Source organism: Tamandua tetradactyla, chromosome 4, assembly GCF_023851605.1.
Source record: "Tamandua tetradactyla isolate mTamTet1 chromosome 4, mTamTet1.pri, whole genome shotgun sequence".
NCBI classification, from domain to species: Eukaryota; Metazoa; Chordata; class Mammalia; order Pilosa; family Myrmecophagidae; genus Tamandua; species Tamandua tetradactyla.
The window spans coordinates 34466975-34489860 of NC_135330.1; the positions used below are offsets into that span (position 1 = coordinate 34466975).

At 35.8% G+C, this 22886-nt stretch overlaps 2 protein-coding genes across 11 annotated transcripts in view; one reads left to right on the forward strand and one right to left on the reverse strand.

Moving 5' to 3' along the window:
• Positions 1 to 10050, reverse strand: part of LOC143680700 (torsin-1A-interacting protein 2-like) — a 33326-nt gene extending 23276 nt beyond the window's left edge. Inside the window, exon 1 of one of the 3 annotated variants that reach the window (XM_077157154.1) lies at positions 9936 to 10050. The gene's annotated coding sequence lies outside the window, so the exon portion shown is untranslated. Of the gene's footprint in view, positions 1 to 7013; positions 7220 to 9935 lie in introns of those variants that run through there. The other 2 variants (XM_077157155.1, XM_077157156.1) reach the window with 2 other exon arrangements.
• Positions 10051 to 11778: 1728 nt separating this feature from the next.
• Positions 11779 to 22886, forward strand: part of TOR1AIP1 (torsin 1A interacting protein 1) — a 36035-nt gene continuing 24927 nt past the window's right edge. For 2 of the 8 annotated variants that reach the window (XM_077157145.1, XM_077157146.1), the window contains exons 1-5: positions 11779 to 12662; positions 14384 to 14464; positions 17513 to 17572; positions 17720 to 17767; positions 18580 to 18624. In XM_077157145.1, the coding sequence (XP_077013260.1) occupies positions 12185 to 12662; positions 14384 to 14464; positions 17513 to 17572; positions 17720 to 17767; positions 18580 to 18624 (712 nt within the window). In that variant the 5' untranslated portion in view covers positions 11779 to 12184. The remainder of the gene's footprint in view (positions 12663 to 14383; positions 14465 to 17512; positions 17573 to 17719; positions 17768 to 18579; positions 18625 to 22886) is intronic. The other 6 variants (XM_077157147.1, XM_077157149.1, XM_077157148.1 and 3 more) reach the window with 6 other exon arrangements.

The following is a 22886-nucleotide window of genomic DNA, read 5'->3' on the forward strand; positions in this document are numbered from 1 at the left end:
TATTGTTAGTTAAGGAAACAGAGAAGTTCAGCAACTTGCCCAAGGTCACAAAAGTAGATGTAAGGAATGAGGATTAGAATTCAGACAGAATGGCTCCAGAGCCTGCACTCTTAACACCATAAGCTTTAGAAAGTCTTTTGCAAGAGCTGTTTACAAAGCTACAACATGCTATACAACTATATGTATATATTGGAGTGGGGATGGAGGGTTATCACCCCTAATAATCTTCCACCTCCATAGAAAAAAAAGATGCAGCATAGGTTCCGGGGAGTCCTGAATATCCTGAAATCACATACAAAAAAATGTTTATGTACATATGTGCTTTTCTTTTTCTGTAAAACTCCCCACCCTGAAATGTTTCAGAACCATTAGGGGTTAATGGTTCATAATCTCTTTTACTATTACGGATAGCTTTCATAATCAGAACCTCACTCCTAGATGTTATTTTGGAAAAATGTCAAAACATTTACACTGGTGCAATAATTTCATTTTTCAGTTTTTATGAATCAGACATGTACATGTGCCAATCAGAACTTCTAATAAAATAAAAACCAGCTTTATTACCTTTGGTTTAGAAATTTTCAATATTTTAAACTAGAGATTACATTCAAAATGCCAATATCGAAATGTCAGAAAGTTGGAAAGATTCAGATGTCCTGGATGTGCTTCCTTCCTCAACTCCATTAAATTAAATACAGTTGATTGAAGGAAAATATATGCTTACTATTAGGCTTTTGGAAATGCTGGAAACACAGTGAGAACCATCATTACTCCTCTGATTATTAAGTGAAATTGTTTAAGCTATTTAGGAAACCACCATGTGTTAGGCCCAATTCCAAGTATTGTGGGTACAGAGCAAAAAATCTTACAGAACTGGATACCCAGGAAATCCAGAATGGAAACCTATACTTTAGGTAAAAGCTAAGGGCTTTTAGTGGAGAGAAGATGATCTCTTATAGTGATAATAGCATGACTATAAGAAAGCCCACAGAAGAAGTTGAATGCCTGTTACTATCAAACAAACCTTCAGACTAACAAGAGTGGGGAAAAAGCAAAGTTGAGAAAGCTTACCTACCCCACAAATGCTATGCAAAACAAAAATACAAGTCAGGTGTTTTGTGTATGAGAACTGAATTTAAGATCCTTCCTGAAAATTTATTAGATGCAAAAAGTACTTAATACTAAGAAAGAAAATGCAGTTCTATTTTACATCTACTAACCATGGCGGCTCTATACATTAAATATGTAATAATTACCTTCTCTAAATTTTCTGATTATATATCACTTTTCGTTATTTCCTAAATGGACATTAGTAAACAAGCTCAATTTTGCCTTTGACATTCCAAAATTCCTTCATTCGTTTTAGTGGCAATAAATTTCAGATTAAGTCAAACTTGGAGTGATTGGCAATATATTCCTTAGATTTCAGCTGTGGCTAATTCCTCATATGATATAGGGGACAGGCACATTAAGAAAACATAAATACTTTAACCCCCTTGGAGTTCCCATTTTAAACATTTTCTTGCATAAAGTATTAAATTCTAAGGCTCATCAATAATAATTACCTATTTTTCACATAAGATAATTTCTCTCAAAACTTTCATTCACAAAGTTTATTTAGATGAAAGGAAATTAAGATGCATTTTTTAAAAGGAATAATCTTTAAAAATTTTTTTTATTCTGGAATAATTCATTCTTAATTCACATAACCTAAAATAATTGTGCTGAAAATATACTGGGAGGTTAAATGCTCCTAAAGTCTTCAACCTGTGTTGTGAGGAGCTACTTTCAATTTGGCAAATCCTTGAGATCACTGAGAGAAGGCATGGGTGATAATCTTCACTACTATTTAGCACACACAGTGTTCCCTCTTAAGAACAGATAAGCCAAATGAAAAATATGATCCTGAGTCAAAAACAGCTGCAGAATGTTCTCCTCTCTCATCTCAGGAACTGTCAAGTAAAACAGATGTATCTGTGCATTGCTAGCATGCTTTTTCTTTTTTTTGGAGGGGCTGGGGTGACCCATAAAGGAGAACAATTGGCTTAGAACTTTATTGCTCAAAGGCATTATGACAAAACTAGATGTCATCAGGTGTGTGTGGGGGGGACTGGGCATGTGGAAGGGGCATGGATTCTTTGTGGAAGAAAAGGAAATGTCTTCAGATAGATCATGATGGCAAAGGCATGTCTATATACTTAAGCTGGATTGTATGACGTGAATAAAACTGTTTAAAAATGAAGAAAAAAAAAGAAATTTACAGCTACATTTCAGTCTACCTTGCCCTAATAGACCAAATGTCCATGGTTCATTGGTGATTTCAGCCAAAGATAAAAGATCTAATGTTTTTATGACTACTGAGAGAATAAATCAACAATTGAACAGGTAGCTGGGGGAAGAGTCACTGAACTTACTAAATTGTGCATGTTTGGTAATAGTGTAGTTAGTCTCTTTAGAGTAATTTTCATAAACTGTTGAATAAAAAAAAAAAAGTCCATGGTTCAGATTCTATCTACAGTTTCAATGCATCAGAAGCCAAACTGGTGCCAAACTTAGTTATTTCCTTACTAATACTAGCTATTTTTTATGTCTGTGCGTAAAACTGAATTTCTAAGTCTTGTCCACTCTTTACCCAAATACCAGTATTATTATTTTCACAATTTTTCTATCCATTTTTCAGTATTTGCACTATCTAACTGGTGACCTATTCCAGATTTCTTAAAGGGAGATTGAAAACATACTAAACTAGGAACAAAAAGCCCTCCAATTACTTCCTAGCGAACTGTTGTTTCCATGGGGACTTGATGTCTAGAGCTCAGATACTGTGTGTATTTTCTGAATACAGAAAGTCTTCCTTTCTCTACTTGCCCTTCTCCCTTACCCCCTTCCAACTACCTTAACTTGCGCATCTGGTTAAGAATGATCATACAGAGGCAAAAAGCAATGCAAAGAATCTTAACGTTTAAGATTTCCTAAAACAGCTTGGAAAACTGATTTTTAGCTCAACTATGTTATTAGTAGCTACTTCAGGCTAACACATTTTTTATTAAATTTTTTATTTTAAACAAATTTTACGCTTACAGACAAGGTGCAAAAATAGTACAGGGAATTCCCTTACACTCTTCATTCAGCTTTCTCTAAAGTCAGTATCTTACATAACTAGAGTACAATGATCAAAACCAAGAAATTAACACTTGCACAATTCCGTATGTAACAGCATATTCAAATTCACCCATTTTTCCACTAATGTCCTTTTTTGTTCTAGGATCCAATCCCAGATCCCTTAGCGCATTAGGTTGTTATTTCTCCTCAATCACCTTCAATCTGTGACAGCTCTCAATCTTGTCTTTTGTAATTTTTCCTTGTCTTTCATGACTTTGACACTTTCAAAGAGCACTCGTCAGTTATTTTTTGGAAAGTCACTCAATTTAAGTTTGTCTAATGTGTTCTTATTAGAATGAGGTTATGCAATTCTGGCAAGAATAACATCACAGAAATACTGTTTCCTTCTCACTGCATACCAAGGGGCTCATGTCATCCATATGTCTTATTACTGTTGATGTTAACCTTGATCACTTGGTTAACACTGCATCTCCACTGCCAAGTTACTATTTTTCCTTTGTTAATAATTACCTTGGGAGAGATACTTTGAGACTATGTAAATACTGCTTTTCTTCAAAACTTTGACCTACCAGCATCGTAAGTAGATTTTGTCTGCAAGAATTACTACTGCGCTGTTTTCCTAATAGGGATTTTCTAGTTCCGTCTTTCCTTCTATGTTTATTAACTGAAATTCTTCTATAAAGAACAGTCCTTTCTTCCCATTGATTTATTTACTCAATTATTTACATCACTATGGACTCATGGACATTTATTTTTTTCCATGCATTAAAATCTAATACTATCATTACTCATTTTGTTGCTCAAATTGTTCCAACTTTGGCCATTAAGAGTACCTTCAAACTGGCTCCTGTGTCCTTTCAATAAGCCCCAAAACTTTTCCGAGCCTTTAATTTCAAGCTTTAAAAGATGTTATAGATTCATTTTGTATTTTCTCTGCCCCAGCCCTATGAACCAATCATTTCCCCAGAGTCCTGGTTGATTTTTACCAGAAAATAGCATTTAGAAACCAAGATATGGGTACTCATAGTGCTTATTGCTATGGAGTACCATTGTCTGGACAACAACTGCAAATATTTTTTCCTCACTAAGTTCAATCAGCTGGGAATCATTAGCATCACTGGGAACTTGTTCAAAATGATAAACATTCTTGGGCGCCATCTCAGACCTACTAGACTAGAATCTCTGAGGGCCTGGTGCAAGAATTTGCTTCTAACATGTCTGTCAGGTGATTCTAATGCTGATAAGAAGCACTGCATTAAAGAAGTTATTTTTCCCCCACTAAAAAAAAAAAAACTATATTTAATTTACTGTTCAAATTATGAAAAAAAGGAATGTTCAGTCTTAATAACTTGCCTTGTGTATAACAGTTTTACTGCTTCAACTAATAAAATTATAGGTGAATGCGTCATTGTTTAGGTTCTAAAAATTTCCCTATTCCTGTTTATTATTTTCCCATAATTTTTAAGTTGGTGGTCAAAGAAATTATAAAGTTATAAAGTACAAATACTATTATGTTTATACAAAAATTTTACGTCAGCCCCCAGGATGCTGCTGCTTATAACCTAATATCAATATAGTGAATCTACAATTTCAGAACCTAATATACAGCTCTGCCCTCTAAAGCCAGACTGAGTAGGCCTGAATGACTGTTCCAGCACTGACCTGCCTTGGTGAACTATCTCTAAATGCCCTGGTTTTCTTAATTATAAAATGAGAATAACACTTCCTAGATGAAAGGGGTGTTGTGATTAAACTTCAAAAGCACTCTGCATTATGGAGACACTAAAGACGCACTCAAAAACCGTTCGTTTTATGATTTGAATCATTAAAGTGCAACTAAAGGTTTTAATTTTCTGGAATGGGGAAAGCAAATGGAAACTGCACCAAAGGGAAGTTCTATTTCTTTTTCACTAGCAGATCAGAAGGCAGAACCAAAAAGCTCTATGTATATATTTAAAACAGATCCCTGAGAAGTTAGCAAACCAGTGTTTCAAATTTGACTTTTTGCAAAAAAGTTATTACAATTACATCGTGTATATACCTATGGTCAAGGGCTGACAGAGAAGATATAAAAATCAAAACAATCTAATTTGTTGAGGTCGTAGAATTATAGTTGAATTTTATTCCTTTCTATTTTGATTACCAAAATCAAATACCAACTCCTTTAATATTAGTAAAGAATTAAGAAGCCCGATATCGGTAACAAAAATATTCATTTCTTGAGTCCTTAAACCATTCCATTTAACACCATAAAGGGTCCTATGAACTCTACTTTAGAGACAGGAAATGGGCTCAGGAGAGCTAAGATAACCTGCCAAAGTCAAACAGCGACAGAACACTGCAAATCCAGCTATGACTCCAAAGTCTATGCTCATAAACAAAGTTGGGGACATGTTTCCTTATTCTCACATGGTTAATTTTCTGTGCATAATTTATGATAAGGTATAATCATCATACTATTTGCCTTCTGTGGGACACGGTTTTATAAGTCATTTACAAGATAAGGTAATATTCGATGAAAGTTTAATACAAGTAGAATTCTAAATGCAAAAAGAAAAACAGCCCATTTTCTTATCTTTAAATTTTGGGGAGAGGTTGTGGAAAACTTCTCTGTGCTTTCACACTTTGAATCCTTCCTTTTAGAAAAGTATTCCTGTACATCCCCAAAATGAACAAGGCTTCTCTGAGCCAATTTCCCTTGAGGAATTTTAAGTGGTATTTCAGAGAAATATAGATCTCCATGAAATAGAGTTTTAAATGACTGCAGACAAAATCTATTTGGCAAAAATAAACTACATACAAGACAGGATAAATTGTTAAAATGCCCAATAATCCTCAAATAACTAAATTCTGAAGTTCCTTTGTGAATTATATAAGCTCTTTAGGCTAGTACTATATTATCTGCTTTACATTAGGAAGGAAATAAGGCAAAAATAGAGCTTAAATGAGTCACCCAAGGATACCTTTTAAAACAAGCAGCAAAACTGGTAACCAAGCTGTGGACTCTGCACTCAGCATAATAAACCTTGAGGAGAGGCCCTCAAAGTTTTCATAGCAAATGTCAGTTTTTCAAACTGTTCTAATCCACACAAAGGCTGCAAAGAAAAATTTAATTTCCCTTACCATAATATCCACTGTTCATTTATATACCAATCTCGTGATTAAAAAATAGAACATAAATATGGATAACTTCAAAAATAAACACGGAAAGGATCTCTCACATAGATATAAAATATTTTTTAAACCTACAGACAGATAAAACTGAAACAAAATAGTATGTTTAATCTGACTAAGAAAATATATTTCTGTTATCTGTGGAACAGTATAAAGCCTAATAAATAAGCACGACTGACATAAAAAGTACTAAAGACTTACCTGAAGGAAGGAAAAAAGGGGTAAAGTTTTTCATCGGGTGTGAAATATTGAGGGTACATATAAACTACGTAAGTAAAATGTTAATGATAGGGTCCTCCTAAAACTTCACACTTTGCCTTTTTACCACCATTAACGCTTTAAAAAAAAATAGTACTATCTTGTCAGGATTAAGATGACAAACGATGGCGTCCTGCAAAGGTCCTAGAACTTTCCTCACGAAGGCAAAGTAATAGGATTTCCCGTTTACGTTTTGAACCTTATAGGAATTCTGCTTCTCGTCGTAAACTCCAAGACAAAAATTTACTTCCAACTTATCCTGTTTAATCGTTTTTAAAGTTTCGTTTCTCTTTAACTTCAAAACAAAAATATATGTCCACCCCACCCCGTTTAATGTTTTTGCGGTAGGAGGTGGGGGTGGGGGTTGGGGAGGTATCGTTTCTGAAAAAGCTTTCGAAAGGATAAGGTATGAATTCAAATATTAAGACACAGAAAAGGTGAATATTCACTTTACTTACTTACAAATTATAGCGAGGTTTTAACTCGACGACTGTCAGCGACAGGGAAGCCCTTCAGTGCTCCTTCAGCTCCACAACGCCGGGCTGCACCCGTGGCGCCTCGGCCGAACACCGACTTGTCCCGGTCGCCGCCCGCGTGACGGGGACCTCGGCAGGGAGGCGCCTGCGGCATGCTGGGACTGGTAGTCCCTCCGCTTCCGCATTCCTCTTCCCTCTTCTCCACTCCGCACACGACCCCACCCCCACCCCACCCCCACCCCGACCATGCCAACGCCCCAGGCGGAAGCACGGTGACCGCCTCCACAGAATCGCAAACATCCGGGGTTCTCGGGCTGATCCCTGACGGGAGCAGCAGGCCTGTCGGTAAAACGTTCGAAGACCCTGACCTTAAAGACTGAAATCCATATTCCGGAAGAATCCATGGAACCACCACAGTGACGGGCAGAACAAAATAATGGCAAGAACCGGTCAGACATGACTTGGAATCCGGCCTTTGCCATTACTAGGTGCGTGTTCTCAAAAAAAGTTGTCCAACCTAAGCCTCAGTTTGCTGATGTGTTAGATGGGGACAGTGTTACCTAACTCATGAAGTGGTTGTGAAGAATGAGAAAATGTCGTAGTGTCTGTTAAATGGTAGTAATACATGATCAATAAAAAGTAGCTATTACTTTAATCCATTATGCTATAAATGTTATGTTGTAAATGCTATAAATTAATGTTATGATAGAAGGAAAGCAATTTGCCCAAGAACACATATTTGGTTAGCGGCAAAGTCAAGTAAGTGTAAAATTAAGGTTTTCCTCTTCCTATTCTAAACAAATCCAAGACAAGAACTCTACTCATTGCTCCACATAAATAACATCCCTTCCCATGTCCTCATTTTTTCTGTAACACATATGACCAACACACTGTTTTACTTATTTGATTTTTATCTGACTCATCCCATAGGATATAAACTCCAAGAAGGCAGGGAAGATTTTACGTTTATCTCTTGAACTACTTTGTTCACTGTTGTATGCCTACCACCAATAAAAGGGCTGTAACCTCTCTCTCTCTAAACCCAACTCTACAAGTGAAACCATTGCCCTCCCCGTTATGTGGGACATGACATCGAGGGGTGAAAGTCTCCCTGGCTGAGTGAGAGATGACTCCCAGGCATGAGTCTGACCCTGTGGGATCAACAATGCCATCCTGACCAAAAGGGGGGAAAGAAGTGTAACAAGTTCTCAGTGGCTGAGATGAGTCACGAGGCTACTCTGGAGGTCACTCTTAACACAAGCGTCAGCTAGACATTGCTACAATCATAATTTGCCAAACCCCAACCAAAACCATTCCAGCCAATCCTAAAGAACACCTAGGGCATTATATAAGACTCTACAAAGGTACCATGGACTACGGTAACTTTCCAGAAACCTACAACCTCTAGATGGGTCCCTGATCAGATAAGTCCTGAATTAAGTCCTGAAATACAGAGGGGCCAGCCTTTCCAGAACATAAACTAGTTTCATTCCCCTATCTCATATTATCAACAGTCCCTTCCAACATGAAAAAGTTAGAATGGCCATAGCCCAAAGGCAATAGTGGAGTTTTATAGAGAAGTTCGGGTTTATCTGATTGCAGAATCAGTATATTGATATTTCTTTTAGTCTCCAGTACCTTAGAGTAACCAGAAATAAAAAACCTAAAATTGTGGAGTTGTAATCCATACCAAACTCTGAAATTGTTCTACAACTAATTGTTGCAATGTACTTTGAAATTTATTGCTTTTTTGTAGATACGTTATTTTTCACCAAAAAAAAAATAAAAGCGAAGGAAGAGTATAGTAGAGAAGATAGGATTTAACAAGTAAATATGACTGCTGAATCAATATATTGATTTTTTTTTGGTCTTCAGTGTCTTGGAGCAGCTAGAAGAAAAAATGAAAAATGGTGGCACTATAACCCATACAAAACCTTAAAATCTGTTGTGTAACTGCTTGTTAATATGTACTTGGAAATTTATTGTTTTTTATATATGCTATTTTTTACAATTAAAAAAATGTTTTTGTTTTGTTTAAAAAAAAGGGGGGTGGGCCTGGCAAGTACATAGCAGAAATTCAAATATTTATTCAATTATTCCTCACATAATTTGATTTTCAGTGCCTTCATCTCTTAAACATCCTTTTTTGGCAGAAGTCACAGATCTGATTACATTCTTTGATGCTGTTCATTAATTGGCTTCAATTTCTAACTCAATAAAGAATAAGGGAAAGATTATTAATTTCCATTCACTTCATTGAGTTTTAAGTTTTCTTAGCATAAGAAATTCATTATGCTTACATTTTCATTATGCTGAAAATTTCAGCATATTTCCAGCTAGACATTTTCAGTAGTCTTAAGCCTTTACAACCATTTTCTACCACTTATGAGAAGGTGGGAAAAATGAAGTAAGCTACTATGTCTTAATTCACTCCCTCTTATTTAGCATTTTAATCTCCTTTTCCTTACTAGAAGTATAATGTTGCCCCTTTCTATTAAGCTTTAACCCCAAAGGTATTTATTTCCCAATCTGACCAGAGATGTTGTGAATATTACGTATAATGAATACTTTCTTGGAAAAATAACGGATTTCTGTGCTTACCTGAAACAAAAAACTCATGTCCAAAAACTATTTTATTAAACATTTTAAATAACTTTCATTTAAAAGAGGTGATTTACTTTGAAATTCAGTGGCAAGAGTCCTGGGTTTCTAGGTCTAGCTCTAATAACTAAGTATATGACAATACCAGTCATTAATCTGAATCATAATTTTCTGTGTATCTGTCATCCCTAATATATGGCAGATTACCTAAGGGTAAAGTTGCCTACTTTAGTTGGCACCAAATAGATGTTTAACAAATATATGGATCCAACTGAATGAGTTTATTCTATAATCATTTCTTACCTGTTTCTTTTGTTTCACTGAATTCTTCCATATATATTATCCCAAAGTAAACGTCTAATATCCAGAGCTCAGGCCTCCTCTTGGTTTCAGTAGCAGTTCCCTCATAATATTGGCAATGGGTCCACTGTCTCTAGAAATCTCTTTTGGCCAACCTTGTAGTTTGAAAAATACCTACAGCAGAAAATCTGGTTTGACAAGAGTTTAGCTTTACCTCACAATCAAAGTTCGGTATTTGTAAGGTTGCAAGATGTGGGAGCCAGTTAGGGCAGATCCAGGTTTATGTATCCTTATTACCTAGACAAAATAGGAAATATAGATGTGTTAAAGTTACTCTGCCTCTGCTTTTAAAGATTCTCATGATCCATTTTCTTGGAAAGCTATTCCTAAGCATTTAAAAGCATTTTTAATTTCAGAATAACACATGTACTGATTCTTCAATGATCAGTAGAACCTCTCATCTCTCTCATTTAATATCCACCAGAACTTAAATTTTACAAGCCTGTATCCAAATTTCTATAGTCACCTGTTCTAGAAAATGTTTTAATGATGCTCTTATTAATGTTCATAATAAGAAATTTGCATATTAATACTGTAGTTTTATATACCTTAATAATTACCCCTATTACTGAACTTTTATTGTTAGTAATATAACCGCCCTTTAGAAAAGGCATTAGTTAAAATATAAACCAGTAAACGGCAGATATTACCAAGTATCAATACCTCAGCATTTTATGAGAAAATGGGTCCCACAAATTTTCCAAATATACACCCTAATCTAGGCTAACGGAGAGTAAGCTTTTAATTTTCCCTTAAAAGATATTTTAGGTAGCGCCTCTCTTTTTAATAACTGTTCCTCCAGTTTCTCTATATTGTATATAATCAAGTAAAATTAAGCTAAGCGCCTACCTTACCCTTCAAAGCATGTAATTCCTTGTATCTGTGGCCAAATGTATAGACTAACAGTGAAATTTAGTACACCTTAAGACTTCGTTAAATTGAAACTTATGCCAATTTTTGAGCAACAAATGTGTATAAAACATTCTAAGGTGATTATTTAAAATACTTCTAAGAATAAACAAAGCACCCTCAAGTTTTTCAGAATCATTCACTGTAATCGGTCTCAAGTTAAACTTTTTTAAGATCTACTCACTAAAATCAATCATAGAAAGTCCTCCAAGACAAGTGTGCGTATTTGAAAGCAACACTTTACACTGCTCACCTTCCTTCGGTTTGTCTAAATTTGCTTAGATATTTAAAGATTATTCACATACCTAAATATGTATACGGAGGTGAAACAAATGGCTTTTTTATCTTGATTTATTCAGTAAACTAAACGGAGGAATCCTAAATCAAACGCAGTATCTAAAGTACCGCCCTGAATCAAAATAAAAACAAGGGATTACAACTTAAAATTACTGTTGCCTTTAATCATTTATTCATATTTATTCATAATGAATTACTACGGACTTCGGAGCCTGCTGCTGGAACAGAGCCTTTAAACGAAAGACAAGGTACAATATTGTTTTTTACGCGTACATTTCTCAGTGGAAAGCCACCCAGCGAGTATGCCTTTAAATGTGACTTTGTACACAACAGTTAACTCAAAGTTTAAAATACGGTTACTGCCTTTATAAGGAGCTTGAATGAAGAGTTCCGCAACGAAAAGACAACATGAATAAAAATTATCTATGATATTTCAAAAAGGTTCCAGGAAAACTGCGCAACAGCCTGGTATTCGGGCTGAAACTTGTTTTCTTCTGCACCCTAATCCCACTCGGCCTTTCTCGGAGGCTCGTTACTGGGGAGCCAGGGCCGGCGTCTCCAGCGTTCGGGAAACACTTGCCACGACCGCTGGGCTCAGGACAGGCAATTTGTTCGGCCAGTTGTCCCTCTTTCATCGCCCCCTCCTCTCCCTCCCTTGAGGCCGAAGACAGCGGCGTTCTCCTCCTCCTTCTCCTCCTCTTTGGTGCCTCCAGCCAGGAGGCGGGAGTGACCTACAGCAGCTGACCCAGCCTAAGCACTGCCCAGCACAGGCACTGCCTCTCCACAGTACACAGGAGCCACCATGGGCCCAGAAGCAGGTTTGCAGTACAGCAGTGAAGACGCAGGTGGCGGCCCCGGAGACTCTCAATTACCTCCCTGACTCCTCAACCACAGCCCAAGACCCCCGAGAAGCCATCGCGGCCAACGGCGGGAGAATCTAGGGACACTCAAAGCTATCTGCGCGATCTACCGATACATCAGTAACTATGGCGGGCGAGGGGCGGCGGGCTGAACCAGTGCGCGAAGGATGGGCGGAGTACGTCACACCCAGGGCCCCACTTCGGGAGGGGAGGCGCCGGCTAGCCCCTCAAAATGGCCGCGGTAGCGACGCGCCTGCGTACAGAACTCCTTCCCCGTCGCGCCACGGCCGGCGGGAAGTGAGGTTCTCAGAGGAGCCGCCAGAAGTGTACGGCGAGTTCGAGCCCGAGGTAACCGAAGAAAGGTCCCCGCTAGGAAGACGAACTCCGTCAAGAGAGTTCCGGCCTGATTCTGCGAAAGAGGAAGTGAGAGAAAGCACTTACTACCTTCGGTCTCGGCAGCGGAGGCAGCCTTATCCTCAGGAAGCTGTGGAGATGAAGACGCGAAGAACTACTCGCCTACAGCAGCAGCACTCACAGCAGCCTCTGCTACAGCTGTCTCCGGTTACGACCAGGAGAGGGTTACGGGACTCGCAGTCCTCCGAAGGTGAGGAAAACGGAGCTAACAGGCTCAGCCGCAAGCCGAGGACCGCGCGCGGGTCCCGGGCGGGCGGGGGCGCGCCGAGCGGTGTGCACGGCTGGGACGGGCGAGCGCTTCCGCGGAGCTTATCCCGGCCGGGTAGGGTTAGTCCTCGGCTCCTGCTACATTTGCCTCGGCTCCCGCACCGGGTTCACCTTGACCCGCAGACGCGTAAGAGGAGCGAGCAGGAGGAGAGAGGCGCGGACAGCAGAACGGGAAGGCTGGCGCGTGGAGCGACTAGGGCAGAGCCCTGGAGCCGCTACACGTCCTTGGGCATCAACTTAGGGGAGCCTGGGGCGCCTCTTTCTGCAGACCTTCACGAAAGGATCGCGGGTTAGGCAGTATTCAGGACTCTGACTAGCTTCACGCTTGGTTTTATTTCGGTCCCCTCTGTCTTGCTGATATTTCTACTGAAGCCACTTCCATTTCCTTCTTTAACTTTCAGAGGCCATAAGTCCCAGCTCAGAATCATGGTTCTAATCCAACCTTCCACTTTGTTTTTTTCTATCCCCACCCAGGTGAAGAGAGGAAGGGAATATTTTAAGAGTGGGTGGCTTCGAAGGATAGCGGAGTTGGTGAATTGATTTGAGACCCCACCCAAACCCTACACCCAAATGGGGAAGCTCCCCAGGGCCCGTTTGATTTGACTTAAGCGTTTTCTCAAGTGTGGTAGTGTCTTCCAAAATTCTCCAAGTTGGGGACTCTCACTTTATCCTAATGGTTTAGTAACCCGACAAAAAGCAGTGTTAAGTAGGAGGTTTTCTTCTAAATGGACCAAAAGGTTAATGACAGAGTGAATGTATAGTTTTAGGTAAGTCACAGGTAGATCTCCCTTATTCCTTTCCCTCGCCTTCTCCCTGGGATCTAACATTGAGTCACAGGTGTAGTTTCATGTTAACTCCACGAGATAAAAGTCAGGGGCCTTCAGTCACAAAGGGATGACATAAGGGTAGACCATTGACAGATATGAAGAGGAAATGGATTTTCAGTTTAGAAAAGTTTACTTGTTGCCACATGAAATGCTGACACATTTGAAGATTTATTGACTTTGGAAATTTTATGTTAAAGATATGTAAGTTATTTTTGTATGTAGCACCCAAGACAATTTCAGAAAAATATATTAGTATATGTCTTTTAAGATTATTAACTCGAAGGCACGTATATTTGAAGAATCATGTCATGCTTAGCTTAGTTATATGTCCTCAATTCCTAGGAGACTGCTTTCCAGGTGTTTGTCAATAAATATGTTACAATGTATTGATTTTCCAGTACCTAGCACAGGGTTGGAGCTGCTAACTTTTCTTTTAACTACCTGGTAAGGGATTTACCTCTGTTTTAGTAAATCTGTAAGAATCTAAACATCTTTCACTTTTCTAAATGCTTTTGTTTACACCATTTAAAATAATTTTAGCCCATCTTTTTAATTTTCTGAAGTAATGTATTTTAGTTGTAAAGCACCAGTGGTGAATAGTTTATTTTTATATTCTGATGAATTCATTTATTTTTCTATTTTATCTTGAGGGTAACTCCAGTTAGTTTAATTCCAGAATTTTGGTAAACCCAATTTTACGTGTTTCTAAATAAATGACTTATTTGCGTTTCTACTTATATATTGCTGTTAATATGCATAATCTTTATCATGATCTCCCAGATTATATATTCTGAATTTCAACTTGTGTATTCTTTAGAGGATGAGCCATCTCTCCAAACTGTCTTAAGCCATACGGTCTCAAAGAAGAAAACTGACAGGATAACACAGGAGGCTCCAGGTAAGGGTAGTTAATTTTTTTTGTTTTTCTCCTTATTTATCATTCCTTTTTTTTTTTGAACAGATTACATCCTGGTTCTTCAGAGATCCAAAGAGAGTTTCAGTGACTCATTATAAATTTTGCATTTAATTAACCAATGCAGGCATGTGTCAATGAAACACCAGAGCTGACATTTGTGTACCAACTGAATAACAGCCACTTTGTATATGTTAATTAATCCACGAACCCTTACAAGATAATTATATTCATTTTATAGTTAAGAAAACAGGACCTCAGTAGCTAAAACTCTTCTCTAACATTACATAATATGAGGCTGAGCCAAAGAACAGATTCAGATTTCTCTCCTCCAAATCCTTTCATTTTCCCCAAGTAGCTCACTGTTGCTCTCCCATGTGATAATTAGCTGTTCAGTTATGTTTGTTAAGTGTTAAATAAATGAATATGCAAACTGCCTTCCATTTCAAATGAACTGAATATTCTGCATGATAAAATCATAACACAATATGGTCAATCTTGTCAGTTTAATACTATATTTCATTGAATCCAAAATGCCATCGGTTGTAACATGCAGCAACATCTGGAAGGGAAAATTGCCAATTAAATTGCAATATACCATAGATTATAAAATGCATCCCAATTTCAGAAATGTTAAAGTATAAAAAAAATTGTATCCTAGAATCAGTGTAACATGGGAAAAGCTACACTTAAGTTTTAAAAACTGTTTCAAATATCTTGAACAGTAAGGGAAAAGATTAAATTCGGTTAACTTATTAATGCTTAGTATCTTTTGGTTTTTAGTTCCATTTGTTTGCAGTTTGCTTTTTTTTTATATTAAGAAAGTTCCAGACAGCAGGTGACTGTAGTTACTGAAACTGATCATCACTGGTGTTGTGTGTGTTTGTGTTTGTGTGTTACCTAGGTCCTGACTATTCCCATTCCTTCTAATAAGATTATGCTTTCTAATTTGAACTATTCTATTCTCAGTTTAGATTAAGGTATATCAGGTTCAAGTTCAACTCTAAGTAAACATACTTTTATGCATTATTCCTTAGAAATTCCTTAGAAAAATGCTTTGAGTAATAGATACTACAATCAGATTTTCCAGGCAATTTGGAAAAAACATAATCTTTAAGTTTTCTTAACAGTGGATTTAATTGTATGACTCCTAAACCAGAAGAAGCAAAAATACCTAATTTTAAAAATCTAGAGTAAATGTATGAAATTATGGAGTTAAGTAAATTGAGATAAGGAAGACTGTTGGAAGACCAGCCTATAAACCATTATAAAATTATTATATGGTAGAAAATAGACTTTTGGAATTTGTGTGGAAGTACTTATAAGGTACGTGGCTCTTTTTTGTGGAAAGAGCACTGGACCTTGGTTAATTCACCACCCGCTTCAGCCTCTGGTCTTTTTACTCTGCTGAACTCATAGGGTCACTACAAAAATGAAATAGTACAAGTGAAATCACTTTTGTAAACACTAAAGCTTACAGATATAAGGCATTTTTTCTTATAGCACTTATAGGAAATGTGAAGTTAATAAATTTTTGCTTAAGCACGTCCTTTTTCTCAAGAAGCTTATGCTGTAATTAGAAATGGAAAAAATAAAACATTCCCCAATATAGGTAATAGATTATGTGATTGCTGAATCATTATTTTGATATTTCTTTTAGATAATAGAGTATATGTAACCCATATATAGACTTGGAATACATCAGTAATCTACTGTGCACACAGTATAGTTAGAAATAAGGTCATGTTCATCTTTAAAAGATTTGATACCCAGGGTTCTCTTTCTCTAAAAGGTATTTTTAAAAATCATATTAAATCTAGTACTCAGCATGTGCCTGTCTCATGCTTTTCCCTTCATATTTTTGCTCCAATAGTTGTAGGTTTCTAGATAAATAATCATGGATAAATATTTCTGAATACATTTTTTTTTTAAAGTTTGGTTCTTTAGCTGCAGCATTCATTCATTCATTCATTCATTCTCCAGATATTTATTACATTTTAGACTGCTACCAAAGAAGGGTTCTTGCTATTTTACTGTCTCATACCTCAAAATGGCTGAAATTAGGTATTTAGTATTTTTGGTCTCCTCCAAGTACTTCGCGTAGAGCTATGTATGTGATAGAGTGTGCAGTAGATGCTTCTTAAATGAAAAGATGGGGACTGAAGTAATATTGATGTCTGCAGTCCTAAGTTTTTAAGAACATAACAGCATTAAGAAGAAGACAGATTTTTGAGCTCTAGGATTAAACATGAAAAGGGTGGGAATACAGAGGAGAAAAGAATGTGTGATACTGAAAGTAATGGTAAATAAAAATTTGCCTTTATTATCACATTTAAGTCCATTCATACAAATATTGTGAAGGGAAAATTGAGTCATCAGTTTTGTAAAAATAAGCGTAGAGAGTCAGTAGACTTGAGGGGGCCATTGATAGCCAATCCAGAATGTGGTCTTTGCAGTTTCTCATACAGAGCCAAAACAATACTTTTTTTATGTTGACAAATGAAGCAAAACATAAGATAACACAAAATTAGATGTATATTGAGTTTGGGAATATGTTGAGAAAGGCTCTTTAAGAAAACATACCTTTGTGTTTTTTTTAGGCTGACATTCACATTTAAATTATTTAAAATTGGAGTTTTGCTTTCCTGAAATTACACAAGGTTAAATAATTGGAGGGATAAAAATCAAAATATGTCATTAATAATCCATAGTGAGTGTAAACCACAAATGAATAGAGTTCTGCTGTGTTACAGATTATGATTCTTTATTTAGAAATTTGAAGGGTTTTACTTAATATTTCCTTCCTTTCTATATGAACATGGTCTACTGAGAAAAATTGTGGATTTCTCCAACCAGCTCATATATTTTATATGGTAGGAAACTTGCCTCTTGTTCCCTATGTATTGTATTTCTGTACCTAGCATAATGAAAAGCTCAGTAAACCTCTGTTGAATAAACAAGGAATGATTGCATAATAAAATTTGTATATTTACCATTTTATATTATTTTAAATGTTTTCTCTTCATATATTAGTGGTGAGTGAAGATCCTGTAATCAGCTTGTGTAGACCTCCTCTAAGAAGCTCAAGATCTGGTAAGAGATTGTTTTTTTTATTTGTTTAACAATTTTATAAATGTAAATTAATTTTTAAATAGGATAGTACATGTATTTATGTAGTTCAGAATTCAAAAGTTACTATAAATAACAGTGAAAAGTCTCCGTGCCACCTCTGTCCTTTAGTCTGTGAAGTCTCCTCATCAGAAGCAACTGATGTTGTCATTTTTTTAGGTAGGTAGTTTTCCAGAAATATTTATGGAGATATAAGGAAATTTTGTGTATGAATTATCTTTTCCTTCTATTTTTAATACTACCTCAGCATGAAAAATAATCTTTTATGTACCTTGTTTTATTTCTGTTTAACATATATTGAGAGATCTTTCCATATCAGTATTTAAAGAGCTCTCTTACTCTTTTTTATGTGTGTGTGGGCAGGCACCGGGACTCAAACCCAGGTCTCCATCATGGCAGGCAAGAACTCTGCCGCTAAGCCACCGTGGCCCGCCCTCCCTCATTCTTTCAAGAGCTTGTTTTTTTATATTGCTATGATTCTTTTTGTTATCATGATGTTTTTAAATTAAGATCAGGGCTTTTTATTCTTCTAAGTATAATGTTAAAAATAATTCAAAACTGAACATTTGTGACTCAGGGGTATAAAATTTCTCCGTCTCATTTTTCATGAAATTTCTGTTACATTTCTTTTTGACTGAAACCTGTAAAAGTGTTGCCCTTAAATTCATTCCATAACTGAAAGAAAACTGGTAAGCTCCGTTCCAACTTGTCTACCTCTACTTCATTTTCAGTGTTTATTGGCCCTAAGAATGCTTTAACATTGAAACTGTACAGGAACCTACGTTGGGCTTCTACTGCTCCCCAGTCAATTGCCTTTAAGAAAAAAATCTTTATTTTTAAAAATAGTTGATTATCTTTTTAAGTATTAAAATGATAAAAGTTCTGTTAAGATTTTAATGATGTCTGTGGTAAAGGACCATATGATTCATTTCCTTTTCAATTCTAATCATTTTTCTTGCTATCTCTTGCAGATTCAGCCTACAAAACAAATGGAAATACTAAAATGAGTGAATTAGGTTTGTTTATCTATAATTCTTATAGGTTTTCTTTGTAGATTCTGATTATTGGTAGAATACAATAATATATGTATTTGGTCACAGGTTTGAGATTATTTTGCTCATTAACTTAGCATGTAGTACACTGTCCTTCAGACCGTCCTTTTTTTTTATAACCTTTTTTTTATAAACCTTGATTTTTATTAGGTCTGTAATTATGTCTTTTAGTTACATTATTGCTTAAATTATATAAGAACATGTAATAACAAGTACATTTTAATTTTTATTAACCTTGGTTAAATTCACACTATTGAGAGCAAGAAGACATTAACTTACCACTTAAAGCCTTTTCTTGATTTACACAGTGAATTTGAGATGTTTTTCATAGTAAATTCAATGTCCTATAAATGCTGTGTTTGTTGAACTGGTTTAAATTCTTTTGGGTACCTGCCTTTGCATAGGGCATGGGCTACCAAGGTCTGTGGCTCTAAGTAAATCTCTATTGAATGTGGTTGGACTTAGTTTTTAAGTTTCAATTCTTTTTTATGAGCCAAAAAGAAGGAAGTGTCTTTTTTTTTTTTTGTAAAGAATTGCAGCTTCCTCTATAAAATTCATCTTTTACTTAAGCACAAGGCTAATTTCTTTTGAGACTTCTGGATTTATAGTGTCTGCATACTGAAAAATGATCCTTGCAGTATGCAGCTTCTCATATGTACTTTTATCCACGGGAGTTTCTCAAGTGATCTATTTAAAACCATTTAAAACATATTTTTAGTCATAGACTCTTAATGGAAAAGAACTTTGATCTGAAATAATCTAGTACTCTTACTTGAATGGTAGATTTAGAAATAATTTTTTTGTACACTTTATAATAAAAACTTTTTTTAAGTGCCTTCCATTTTAAAATAAGTTTTCTGTAGAACTAATAAGAGAATGGCACTTTCTGATTCCTCTTATTGTAATGTTAGTATTTTTTAGGATATATTAAATGGCCATGCTTGGAACTTAAATAGTGATGATATCCCCTAACTATTCTTTCCTCCTTCCTGCTGCCCACTTCCACTCGAATAAAAACATGATTGACATTGAATAGCCTTAAAGGTAACATTCTAAAGACATCTATACCAAGAAGGCTCAGTAAACTATAGCCTCCAAATAAAATGTGACTCACAATCTGTTTTTGTACAGTCCATGAGCCCAAGAATAGGCTTTTACATTTTTTAAGGGTTATTGTAAAATACATACAACAGAGACCTTATGTAGTCCACAAAGCCTAAAATAATTTACTGTTTGGTCCTTTATGGTAAAAGTGTGTTCCCCAGACTTATACCAGTGGCATTAATAAAGGCAGCAAATTATCCAAATACTCTAAAAAACATTCATTGTTCTAAGAGTAAATTTAGAGTTACATACTCTCCTGGACGAATATTTATTACAATACTCCATATCAGGTTTTACTGGCAACACAAAGAGGAGTGGAAAAAGATGAAACAAAGTCTTCTCTTTTAGAAAGCATGAAAGTCTCATTTATATCATCTTACCTTTATCCCCAGACATAATACAAAACAAGCAGAATTTATATTTTCTTGAGAACCCTTTACTCTTCACATGAAGCACATCCTATAAGTCTCTAGAAATACAGGAAAAGTCTGTAGGAAAAAAATAGATGCTTTGGCACCTAGCTTTCAAACTTTCTGGGGACTTTTCTGTTTTACAGGCTGCGGTATACCTAGATCTTTGTATTTCCTTAAAAACTGTGGCCAGGGGTACACAGGTGGTTCAGTGGTAGAATGCTCGCCTTCCAGGCAGGAGAGCCAAATTGATTCCTGGACCATGCACCCAAAAAAAAAAAAAATTGTAGCCAAGTAATAGAAAGTGAACAGAATGTGAATACAATTTGTGGTTGGTCTCTGCCAGAGTAAATGTAAGTGATCTATTTTTTCAAAAAACGAAGACCCAAAACTTTGGAAGTGCTTTTTCCTCATTGGTTGAGGTCCTTGGAAAAGTGACACCTCCATAACAGCATGGTTTAATTATTACCTTTTGTCTACATATTTGTTAAAACTACAGCTTTTATAATTTCTTAAAATAACTTGTCTTTCTTGAGATTTTGGCTACAAGTAGGATTTTTATTTCTCAATGTCTCTGGGAAGAGTAAAAAAAAATTTTTTTATTTTTTAATTCTTCTGTTTTCTACATGTAGCAGCCAATAAGTTTAAACTAGAGGAACCCAAATAATAGAGGGAAGTGAAATTAAAACTTGTGTAATCATGGATGCTGCTAATTTCATCATCAGGTTTATTTAAATATTTATCTGTAAATTCTCAGCATAGATTACAAAGAAGATGAATGGATGGTTTAAAACCTTAAAGGAAATGTAATTATTTTACACTAATTTCAGACTGTTTTTCTTGAGTTGCTAAATACTGTTTAGCATAGTATGAGAAATATTAGCAAAAGTCTTAATTTAAAAGTTTTGATTCTGTGATCATAGAATCTATCCATTCATTGTACAATCTTCGTAAGTCAGTGACTAAATGCTACAACCATAAAAAGCCATGGAATTCTTTTCTCTAACTTTTCTGTGGAAAAGAAAATTTAAAAAATCATTCTAATATGATAAGTGCTAAAACAGTGCTGTATATACATGGGAGCCTAAAGTAAAAGTGCCTTACTTGGCAGGAAAGGTCAAGGAGGTTTTATGGAGAAATGGCACTTGAGTTGAATTTTGAAGAATAAACAGCAAACTGGGAAGGAGACTTGAAAACACTATGGTTTATTTTATATTAGACATTTAGGGTCCATACAGTTCAAGAAATTGGACTCTCTTAAATGCAGCACTCTCAACATTAGTTGTGAGTTTTTATCGGAGACATTGTATGTTAAAATTTTTAGAATTCCATTCTGAGTCAGAGTAGACTAGGTTTCTTGAGCTTCATTTACTAGAGTGAAAACCATATATAAATGTTTATATAGCCAAAACAGTGGATAAGTTGATTCAGAGATAATTATTTGTCAAATCTATAGAATTTATTATTATTATTTTTTGTATGCTGTATGGTGGGGGTCACATTCCATTCTTTTTCCTTGTGACCTTTCCATAATTGCAACACCATTTGTTCATTTTTTTGGAGGGAAAGTGCATAGCTGGGAATTGAACCCAAGTCTCCCACATAGAAGGTGAGAATTCTACCACTGAACTGCCCTTGCATTCCCTAGAATTTACTAATATTTTATTGGATTATTAAAAACAAAGCTATGATTGGGTTTTGCTATAGTGATAGAATCTAAGGAACATTGCATAATTCTTCTCATATCTTGATTACTATTGATAAATATTTATTGTTAGAAACATGGAATTCTAAAGAAAACATCTTTTGACTTTAAAAGTCTTAAGCTATTCAGAAGCAGATAAAATTCATGATTTTTAAATACTTCAAATATGATAAATTAGAAGTTAATGAAAATAAATTGGGAGCTCCTTTATATAGGCTGATTAAAAAATAATTATATAAATCTTCTGAGACAGGCCACAGTGGCCCAGCAGGCAGAGTTCTCACCTCCCGTGCCAGAGACCTGGGTTCGATTCCCCATGCCTGCCCATGCAAAAAAAAAAAAAAAATCTTCTGACTCTGCTAATTAGATAACACATGGATAAACAGCAAAAAGAATTGAATTTTATGCAACATGGTATATAGAATATTGATTACTAGATGAGTTTTTAAAACTATATGAAATTAAATTATATCAGATTGAAGAAAGAGAAGGGATTGATACTACACTATTTTTTGTGTGTGTGATGGCTTAATTTATGAATATAAATTTCAACATACCTTCCCATTATTACAGACTCTCAAATGTTCAGTTCAGCCTTAAAGAATTTTTACTATGCCAAGTAACTATCACTGGATAGTCCTCTTAAACAAGTCACTTAATATCTGTGAGCCTCCCATGTGAAAGTAGTCTTAAGAAGTTATGGAATCAAATAAGACATGAAGCTTTTTTTAAAAAAAAAAAAACTAAATAGCACTATGCAAACAAAATTATTATCTTTATTACTAAGATAAATTAAAATTAATATCAATCTTTCTCGAACTCTCCCGAAAAATTGAAGAGGAGGAAGCACTTCTTAATTCATTCATGAGGCAAGAGGCATCCTAATACCAGAGACAGATGGAGATAGCACGAGGAAAGAAAGTTACAGACCAATATTCCTTATAAATATAGATGCAAAAATCCTCAATAAAATACTAGCAAACCAAAACCAGCTGTACATCAAAAGG